The sequence below is a fragment of the Trichosurus vulpecula genome, chromosome 4 (genome assembly GCF_011100635.1).
Source record: "Trichosurus vulpecula isolate mTriVul1 chromosome 4, mTriVul1.pri, whole genome shotgun sequence".
NCBI lineage: Eukaryota > Metazoa > Chordata > Mammalia > Diprotodontia > Phalangeridae > Trichosurus > Trichosurus vulpecula.
In genome coordinates, this window is record NC_050576.1 from 149633031 (window position 1) to 149643681 (window position 10651).

The 10651-nt window shown below is 45.6% G+C and overlaps 1 protein-coding gene across 2 annotated transcripts in view; it reads right to left on the reverse strand.

Moving 5' to 3' along the window:
- The window catches only part of MAP3K21 (mitogen-activated protein kinase kinase kinase 21), a 70201-nt gene extending 66085 nt beyond the window's left edge, over positions 1-4116 (reverse strand). The window contains exons 1-2 of one of the 2 annotated variants that reach the window (XM_036754735.1): positions 3131-4116; positions 2911-3061 (exon numbers count right to left, since the gene is read on the reverse strand). In XM_036754735.1, coding sequence (XP_036610630.1) covers positions 2911-3061; positions 3131-3883 — 904 coding nt within the window. In that variant the 5' untranslated portion in view covers positions 3884-4116. Of the gene's footprint in view, positions 1-2910 lie in introns of both variants that reach the window. The other variant, XM_036754734.1, reaches the window with a different exon arrangement.
- Between the last annotated feature and the right edge of the window lie 6535 nt (positions 4117-10651).

Below are 10651 nucleotides of genomic sequence, written 5' to 3' on the forward strand. Positions count from 1 at the left end.
TTTCTGCCATCCTATTTTACTTAGTGTTCTCACGTACCTATGGTTTCAATCATCATTTTTATGCACATGACTCTCAGATCTATTCATTCATTCCCTGACCTCAGCTCTTGCATCTCCAACTGCCTATTAGATAGCTCAAACTGTATGTTCCGTAGACTTCTAAAAACAAAAAATGAACTTGTTTCCTTTTACTGAAACTTTCCACTCTTTGTAACTTCCTCAAGGATACTACAATCTTCCCAGTCACCCAGGCTCACAACCTGGTTGCCATCCTCAACTCCTCTCTTGCTCACTCCCTACATCTAATCCGTTGCCAAGGTATGTAAATTTTATCTTCGTAACATCTCTCCTATACACCTTCTTCTCTCCTCTGACGCTGCCACAACCCTGGTACAGGTGCTCATCACCTCATCCCTGTACTACTGAAATAGCGTTCTGGTAGGTCACCCTACCCCAAGTCTTTCCTCACTCCAATCTATCTTCCACTTAGCTTTCAAACTGACCTTCCTAAAATTCAGGTATGATGATATCACACCGCCAGTTAATAATCTCCAAGGGCTCCCCAGTACCTCCAGAATCAAATATAAAATCCTCTGGTTTTCAAAGCCTTTCTTATCCTAGCCCCTTCCTTCCTTTCCAGTGTTCTTACACCTTACTCCCTTCCATAACTTCAGCAGTACAATCACAAGGGCCTCCTTGCTAGACACTCCATCTCCCAATGATGAGCATTTTCATTGGCTGAGTGTTTCCTATGCCTGGAGAGCCTTCTCTCTTTATCTTCTAGCTTCCCTGGCTGCCTTCAAGTTTCAATTAAAGTTGCACGTTATGCAAGAAGCTTTTCCCAGGCCTTAATGTCAATGCCTTCCCATCAGTGCTTCACAAAGTATCTGTCACATAGTAGGCACTTAATAGTTGCTAGCTGATTGAATGGTTCTCCTTCCAAAAAAGAATGGTAAAATTTGTACTGCTGATTTTTTTACTATATATATATACACATACCTACACATATACATATATATGTATGTATATACATATACATATAGGTACATATGCATAAGTGTATTTTTCACACACACACGTTTCATGAGTAAATAATACTAGTGTCCTTATGTAGTACTTAATCAAGAACCCAAATTCATAATACTACCACAGCTTGAGGAAAGTTAGTAGGGATTATGCTTCAAGTGCTAGATTTGGTTCAGAAGACTTGGGTTCAGATTCTGCCTCAGACAGTGACTAAGGACAAATCCCTTAACCTTTCTGAACCTCTGCTAACTCATTAGGAAGAACGGAACTGAATTACACAGCCTCTTAGGTCCCTTCTAGCTATGACGCGCTGATTCTGTGATTTCAGGATGTCTGCATGAGAGACTGGACAAAAGGAATTAGCAGCTAATTTTTTAGTAAGGAATTATCTCTTGAAATAAAGTTAATAAACTCAGTATTAACTTCTTGTAATAAAACTATTCAAGTTTAAATAAACGCTTTCAAAGGTCAAATCTGGCTCCAATGATGACTGAGCCAATTATTCTAAAAAAATCCTAACAATGCATAGTTTTCAATATAAAATTTTAAACCAAAAAGAAGCATGTATATATGTAAATGTGTATATGTATGTATGTATGTATGTATATAGATATACACATGGCCCTGTCACTAGTCTTCTAACAAACTTACAAAAGGACAAGTTCCAGTTTGAGTTAGCACTTGTTCTAGCAGGTGGTCCGATGTTGAGAGGCATGAAGCTGAGGTAGGCTAGTGCTAGTGTTAAGTCCTGATAAATCTTTAACGAGATTGCTTAATTTGAAATTCTTAAAATAAAGATGAAACTTTTAACCATTAAAAAATAACTTAGAGTAGCATTTGTTTTTCCTAGCCAATGATAGCTAATAAGATTTGTATTTAGGTTTTTTCTCCATACTTTACTGACAGGCCTGGAAAATATATCATAATTTATAACAACTAAACTTCATGATGCAGATCAAATCTTTAGGACACTGAAATGCCCATGCACAGAAATAACTCTCAAAAAAAGTTCTTTATACCAAGAACATTCCTGAGTTAAAGCACTAATAATGCCACCAGTTGTTATCCTTTTGATGAAGAGTGCACCATGCACAGAATGAGCTCTCAAAAAAAAATTTCTCTACTAGTACAAAGTACACTCCTAAGCTAGAGAACTAATGATGCCTCCACTTACTATCCTTTTGATGAAGGGTGCCTTTACAGAATAGGGGGGGAAAGGCAGAGGAAACTTTCGAGAAATCATCTTCAAAAAGTGAAGAAAAAGATAACTGTCAAGAAGCACAACCAAAACTGGTAAAGGGGACTAATGGGTGGAGGGGAAGTGACAAGGTCAATCCCCATCTTCACGCAAGTTTCATGATTCACTAATATTTGGAGAGGGCCTTGAATGTCAAGGACCCATCCCAACAAAACCACTTTTCTCTTGGTTGCTCTTTCTCCCTGTGCTTGAATGGAAAAGGATCTCCAGCCCCACTGTAACACCCCACCCCAACCCCCCAACCCTCCTTCCCCACCTTGGATTCTATGTAGTGGCTGAGTACCCCTAGGACCCCAGGGCCATCGAGCTAAGTCAAAGGAAGTGTATTATATGTTCCAAATCTGGTTACTAGGGACCCAAGAAATACAAGAGGCTGGAAGGATTCGAGGTGTTTTCAGGTAAGCAGGGACCTCGATTTCAGGAGTAGTAATTCCCAGGCTGTGTGGACCCAAAGCAACTTAGGTAAACAGACTCCTTAATTCCCAGGCTTAAGATCCTAAGTTAAGCAGACCCCTCAATTCCAAGAATAACAACTCCCAGGCCGGTTGACCCTGAGATGTCTCCAGTGACCTCCCCGCCCTAGCCGAGCCATGACCACCCCAGCCCCCCGCCCCACCCCCACTTACTATTGCTGGACTTGAGGTCCCGGTGCAGGATGGGCACGATGGCCTCCTCGTGCAGGTAGAGCATCCCGCGAGCGATCTGCACGGCCCAATTGACCAGGATGTGCGGGGGGATGCGGCGGGCTGGGCGCGGGCCGGGCGCGGGGGCCGAAGGCTCGGGGGTCCCCGCGGCGGCCGCCGGGGGCGGGGTGGAGGAGGAGGGGGCGGCAGCGCCGGTGGCTGCTGCGGCAGCGGCGGCGGCCAAGGCCCGGTTGAGAGCCCCTCCGCGGGCGAACTCGAGGACGAGGCAGAGGTTGGGCTGCTGCAGGCAGACGCCGAGCAGCTGGATGATGTTGGGGTGCCGCAGCATGGAGAAGAGCTTCGCCTCCCGGAGCACGCTCTCGGCAGCAGCCGCGGGGTCCTGCTCGGGGTCCCGCCGCGCCGCCTTCACCGCCACCTCTTGGCCGCCCCAGGTGGCCCGGTACACCTGCCCGAAGCCGCCGGCGCCGATCAGCTCCTTCAGCTCCAGCCACTCGAACTCGATCTGCATCGGGGAGCCGGGCCGCGGGGCGTCGGGAGGGGAAGGCTGCGGCGGCGGGGGCACGGGCGGCGGCGGGGGAGGCGGGGGCTGGCGGGGCCGCGGGCGGGCGGCCTCGGGCGGCCGCGGCGGGTAACAGGGAGCCACGTAGTTGGCGGGGAAGATGCCGAGGCGCCGCTGCACCTGGCCGGTCCACCAGCCCTCGTCGCCGGACACGGCGGCGTCCTGCGACAGCACCTCCACCAGCTGGCCCCGCCGCAGGCTCAGCTCGTCCTCGCCGCTCGCCTCGTAGTCGTACAGGGCGGCCCAGAGCCGGCCGCCCCCGGCCACCCAGGACGAGGACGAGCAGCAGGAGGAGGCGGAGGAAGAGGAGGACGAGCCGCCCGCGCCCGCCGCAGGCGCCTCCCGGGCAGGGCCGGCAGGCCCCTCGGCCGCTCCCTCGGCACCCGGGAAGGCCATGGTGGGGGTGAAGGGAAAGAGAGGACTAGGACGACTAGGAGGACGGCGAGAGGAGAGAGCAGGAGCACCGGGCTCAGCCGCCCGGCAGGCGCATCGTCCCCCCGGTCTCTCTTGCTCGGCCTTCCCGCCGCCCTGCTGGGAGAGCTGGCTACAGCAGCCGCCGCTGCGGCTGCGGGGGAGCCCTGCGGCGAGCTGAGGGGGGACTAGGGAGGCAGGAGGCGTGGAGGGGATGAGACGGCTGGGGAGCTGCAGGCAGTGGGATGGGGGGGGGGGCTCACAGCGCGCCCTGGGGGCAGCGGGCCCAAGCGGCGCGGGCCCCCAGCTCTTCCTCTGTCGCCCCTGCCGCCGCCGCCGCCGCCTCCACCGCAGCAGCAGCGGCCGCCGGCGCGGGCGCTGTCACCACCATGGTCCACTCCGGCCTGTCTCCGAACTCACTTCCCAGCCTCGGCAGCGGCCGCCTCTAGGGCCACCGGGGGCCCCTCCAAGCGCCTCCCCTCATTGGAGCGCCCTCATCACGTGACCGGGGAGCCGGGGAGGGTGGGAGGAGGAAGCTGGGAGCGAGATAAGTTTTCAGGAAAGTTTAGGAGACTAGTGGAGAGCTCTGGAGTAAACCAGGGCTGGGGGAAACAGGTGTTAATCTCCCCGGGGTGCTTAATGTTTTTTTTTTATTTGCTTTGTATTTTGGGGGCTGAAGGCAATGAGGAAATAAACGCCTCTAGAACAAGAGCGTTGTAGGATAATTGTCTCCGAGTAGATCGCGTTTCAGAGCCAGGGCGGATCAACTCACCTCGCTAGATCACCGAGCCCGGAGCATTTCAGCCCCAAAGTGCATCCCGAGCCTGAGAAGGTTACTAATCACAGGACTGAGTGCATGGCAGATCACTTTTTGTCCAAGAACCGCCCCTCTCCGAGACAGTTAATCCCCTGTTTGCCCTTTCTCCCTGTACTTCAATGGAAAAGGACCTCCTGTCCTCCGCTGAACCCACTGACTAGGATTTATGTGACAGTGACAGTGATCGGGTTACTAGAGTTTCTAGCCTTTTACAGTATTGTCCTCTCCCAACCCTAGACACTCCCACGCCCAAGGAAGGAGGCTAGACTAGTCCTCTTATTCAGATAATGATGGACAAATAATCAACATGGGATGTGCTGTGTCCCGTAAGGGACCAATATGGGATGAACACATGTTCTGCTCTTGTGTATGCATGTGGCATACATATCTTCGCATAGTATATAATCGATCAATAGTGAGTAACAGTGATTGACACATGAGCAACATATGGTATACACTGATCAGATGTGATATACACCCGTTGACAGGTGCAAGTGATCAGGATGTGATACTCATGTAACCCGTGTGTGTTTTGCCTATGATCTCCATGTGATGTACACTGATGTACATATGATCAATAAGCCTGGGTGGACACTAAAATGCAGGTTAATATTCAAGAATTGTTTCAGAAACACTCATCTGTTATACAAAGTAAAAATATGTTTCAAGAGCACCCATTCAGTCCTGTATCTGAGGTCTTAAAGAGGTTAGGTAACCCACAGGTTTATATCCCATGTGCAACAGTAGCACAAAGGGAGTACCTGGGTATAGGCTATCCAGCCCTGTAAGGCTTTTCCTAAGAAAGGGGGAAGACAGTCTCAAGCAGCATGACCTCTCCTTTCACTTCAGAAGGGACCTAACACCTGCACGTATCTGATGGAGGTTCATCTTGCTTTGACAAGATGATATTAAACCAAAAACTCAGACTTTCATGTGAAATCCAGAAGGATCCCAGTGAGCTGCAACTCTAGATAACCAGAGCATATACAAATTCAAGATTTGCTCTATTGGCTTGATTCTGAGCTGGTGGGGATCTGCAGCCAGCTCAAGGGCACCTACCTCTGTGCCATATCACCAGGCAGTAGAGCTTTGAGTTAGATTGGCTCCAAATGCTAGCCCACCAAGTTCCAGGCCTAGCCCTACTGAGTAGATACTACATCAGCCACGCTTGGCTGATGCCATGGCTTGTAGTCTGCTGGTCAGAACCAGGGGAAGAATGAGGGCACTGGCATCACAATATTTCACTCCCAGGAATGTGCCAAGATTGAATTCTGTAGCTCAGGAATGGCAGCTGGCACAAGCCCCAGTCCTCAGTAGTAGGTCTATTCAGGCTGTCATTGACTGTGCACCATGATGCAGCTCCTTTCAGTGAGCATGGGGGTGGAAGACGTACATCTGATGCACAGGTAACCTTACCTAAGGCACCTAACCTTTCAGTACTTTAGGTATCTCTCTAAGACTGTAAGCTTCAGCAAAGGTGCCAACCTTCATTCATTGATAGATTGTTTCCTCACATTAGAGTTCTCTATAGCAATGAAATTGCAGGTCCAATCTCTGTCTCATAGGAATAATTGTGGTGGCGCAAATAGTGCTTTCATGTTTACAAAACGCTTTACTCACAACAACCCTGTGATACATAGAAGGTGCTTAATAAATGTTGATTCATATAGGCATGGTAAATATTGTAAATATCTACTTCATTGATGAGCAAAGTGAGTCCCACAGAATTGTCAGCTTGTCCAAAGTTTCTCCACAGGTACCAGAACTGGGACTCAAATCCAGGTCTTATGATCTAGAATCTCATGTCATACTTTCATGCTTACCAAGGCTAACTGTTCTATTTTTTTCAAATGATCCCATTCCATCCCATCTTCAACAGATTGCCCCCTCTGTCATCCCCACTCTATGATTTATTTTTAATTTCCACCTGTCTATTGGCTTATTTCCTACTGCCTACTGCCTATCCTAAAACAAAAAATGAAAAACCCTCATTTGATCCTTCCATCCCCACTATTATCCTATGTCTTGTTGGCCCCTTGTGTTTACACTCCCTGAAAAGACCATCTACAATAATGTTGCCGCTTTATTTCTTCTTACTCTCTTCTTACGCCTTCCAATCCAGATTCTAACCTCCTCATTCCAACAAAACTGCTCTTTCCAAAGTTACCAAAGAGATCTTAATTGCTACATCCATTGACCTTTTCCTCAATCCTCATTCTCCTCAACCTCTTGATACTGTTGATCACCCTCTTCTATCTACATTTTTGAGACACTACTTTTTCCTCATTCTCCTCCTACCTATCTAACTACTCCTTATCAGTCTCCTTTGCAGTATTCACATCCAGATCACATCTTCTAACCATGGGTATACCACAGCATTCTGTCCTAGACTCTCTTCTCTTTTCCCTCTACACTATACTTGGTGATCTCAACAACTCCCATGGATTTAATTACCATCTCCATGCTGATGAAGCCCAGATCTACCTATCCTTCCCCACCCTCTCGACAACCTCCAATTTCACATCTCCAAATGCCTTTCAAACATCTTAAACTGGCTGTCCAGTAGACAACTCAATATGTCCAACATAAAACTCATTATCTTTCCCCCTAAATTTTCCCTACCTCCTACCTTCCCTATTATTGGTGAGGGGCAAAACCATCGTCCCAGTCCCTCAGGACTGAAACTAGATGTCATCCTTTTCTCCTTTCCCTCACCACTGCTCTCATATCCAATCCAAGACCAGTTGACTTCACCTTTGCAAAATATCTCAAATATGTCCTTTTTTCCTCCTCTGATAGTACCACCACTCTGATGAGAGTTGTCACCACATGCCCAGACTATTGTAGTATCCTGGTGGTGGGTCTGTTTGCCTCAAGCTTCTTCCCATATCAATCCAAACTTCCATTCAGCCACCTGAAGCATAAGTCTGACCCTGTTACCTGCTTGCTCAATAAACTCTAGTGACTCCCTATGGCCTCCAAAATCAAATGCAAAATTCTCTATTTGTTGTTCAAAGCTGTTCATAACATAGTCTTGTCCCATTTTTCCAGTCTTATACCTTACTCCCTGCCACATACTCTGATTCTGTGACATTGGCCTCCTTGCTGTTCCATGAAGAAGCTCCATCTCTTCTCTCCAGGCATTTTCTCTGGCTATCCCCCAGGCCTGGAATGTTCTCCCTCCTCTGCTTACTGACTTCTCTGATTTCCTTTAAGTCCCAAATAAATCCCATTTTCTTCAGAAACCTTTCTCAACCCCTTCCCTCTTTTAATTACTTCCTATTTATCCTGTATATATTATTAGGTTGTAAGCTCCTTAAAATCAGGGTCTTTCTTTTGCCTCTTTTTTGTATCCCTATTACTTAGCACATACTAGGTGTCTAATTAATATTTATTGAGTGACAAATTGACTCTTGGGCTCTCCCTACCTTAGTGTGCCCATTAAAAACTAGCCACTGTCATATAGAAAAAGAGAGAAATGAGAGGATTATAGAAATGAAAGCAAAGACAATTGACCTGGAAATACATTAATGAGAGATAATATAAGAATAATTGAACTACTTGCAAGTTATGACCAAAACATAATCTATAGTTATTTTATTTTGAGAATTCTTAAAAGAATATTGTTCAAATGTCTTAGAACCTTAGGGCAAAGTGGAAATAGAAAGAATCCATCAGTCACCTCCTGAAAGAAACTTCAAAAAGAAAACTCCCAGGAACATCATAGGCAAAATAAAGAGATCCCAGTTCAAAGAAAAAATGCTGCAAGCAGCTGGAAAGAAAGAATTCAAGTACTAAGGAGCCAAAGTCACAATCACACATAATTTAGCAGCCACAACAATGAAGGAGTGGAGAGCTTGGAATACAGTATTCCAGAAAGCAAAGGCTTATAGTCAAAAATATCTTACATGCCCCACAGAAGAAAAACTGAGTATAACTATACATGTGAAAATTAGACCTTTAATAAAATAGACTTCCAAGTATTTCTGATGAAGACAATAGTTGCATAGAAACTTTGCTGTTTAAACACAGGATAACCATGAAAAAAAGTAAGCACAAGTGAATAGCCACAAGGGCTTAAACAAAGATAAACTACCTGAACTTAAGTATGGGGAGATGACATATATGCCACTTCTGAACTCTATCATATCAGTATCATAGAGGGAGTTTAATTAGACAAGGCCTAGGAGTGGTTCTTGGGACAGCTAGATGGCACATTAGATTCAGTACTGGGTCGGGAGTCAGGAAGACCTATATTCAAATCTGGGTTCAGACACTTAGTAGCCACATGGCCCTGGTAAAGTCACTTAACCCTATTTGCTAGAGAAGGAAATGACAAACTACTTTAGTATCATTGCCAAGAAAACCTCAAGTGGGGCCACAATGAGTTGGACAAGACTTAATGACTGAACAACAAAAGGAATGGTTCTGATATGCCTTGATAATCTTACTAAAACAAGAAGAGAAAGGAAAATTAGGGGAAATTATCTCATATAGCGATTAGAGGTTTATACAAACAAGGAGGAGGGAGTAGGTAGGTACAGTGACTGACACTTGAATTCTACTCTCCTCTGAAATGGTCAAAGGAGGGAAGAATACACACACACAAACACTCATTGGATTCAGAAATATATTTCATTCAACAACTAAATAGGAGAGAAAGGGAAGAAAAGAGAATTAGATGGAGGGTAGATGAAAGGGGGGATTAGTCTTAAGCAAAACAAACTAAGGATGTAGAAAATGTTTATGTCTCTTCTTGAGAAGGCAAAGAATGGGAATCTAAGGAGGTCCTTTTAAATTGGGAAATGGCAGAACCAGTTATGGTAATATAAATATGCTGGAATACTATTGCGCTATAAGAAATGATTAAGGGGATGGTTTCAGAGAAACCTGGGAAGACTTGTATGAACTTATGCAGAGTGAAATGAATAAATCCAAGAGAATAATTTAAACAATAACAATAATATGGTAAAAAAAAAAACCACTTTGAAAGAATCAGGAGCTCCAATCTTTGTAATGATCAATGGCAATTCTAAGAAAAAATGATAAAATATGCTACACATTTCCTGACAGAAACGTGGAGGACTCAGAGTGCAGGGTGAGACTTTTTTTTTTTTTACTGCGAGGCAATATAGAAATTTGCTTTGTATGATTTACCATGTTTGTATAGGTGTCTGTGTGTGTGTCTGTGTCTGTGTCTGTGTCTGTGTCTCTATGTCTGTGTGTCATTCTCAATTATAGGGAGGAGTTGAAATGGGAACATGAAAATACAGCCTTTTGCTGATTGAAAAAATAAGATATTTTAAAAAGAAAAAAATGGGAATGAAAACTTTATTCCACTCTTGCTGTCACAGTAAAATTTGTTTTTCAAGATGCTAGTAAAAATGTAATGTAATAATTTTGGCCATGAGAGCTTTTCAATTCTTGCAGTCTATACTTTCTATAATTTCATCTAATTACTATACTATTTAACATTAAATTTTCGGTTCCAGAGCACGTGGCCAACAAGATAGAGGACTAGATACTTTCTTTGTTCCTCATAACCCCTTAGACCCCTCTGAAATAGGAGTTACAGGAAGTGGAGCCAAGATGGCAGAGTAAAGGAAGGGACTCTCCTGAGTTCTTCTCCAATCCCCTCTGAATACCTTTCAATAGTGACTCTAAACAAATTCTTGAGCAGCAGAACCCACAAAAAGATGGGGTGAAACAATTTTCCAGCCTAAGATAACTTCAAGTTTTTGTAGGAAAGGTCTGTTTCACCTGGTTGAGAATGGAATACAGTCCAGTACAGGCTGCAGCAGCATAGCCCAGGCCCCAGCAAACCAGGAGCAAGCCTTGGGAGCCACTGAATCAGCAGCAGTGGCTGCTTGCAGAGCTCTCAGCCCACAGGCAGTGAGGAGGTTGAACAACTGGTCAGAAGGAGATTACAGAGGTCC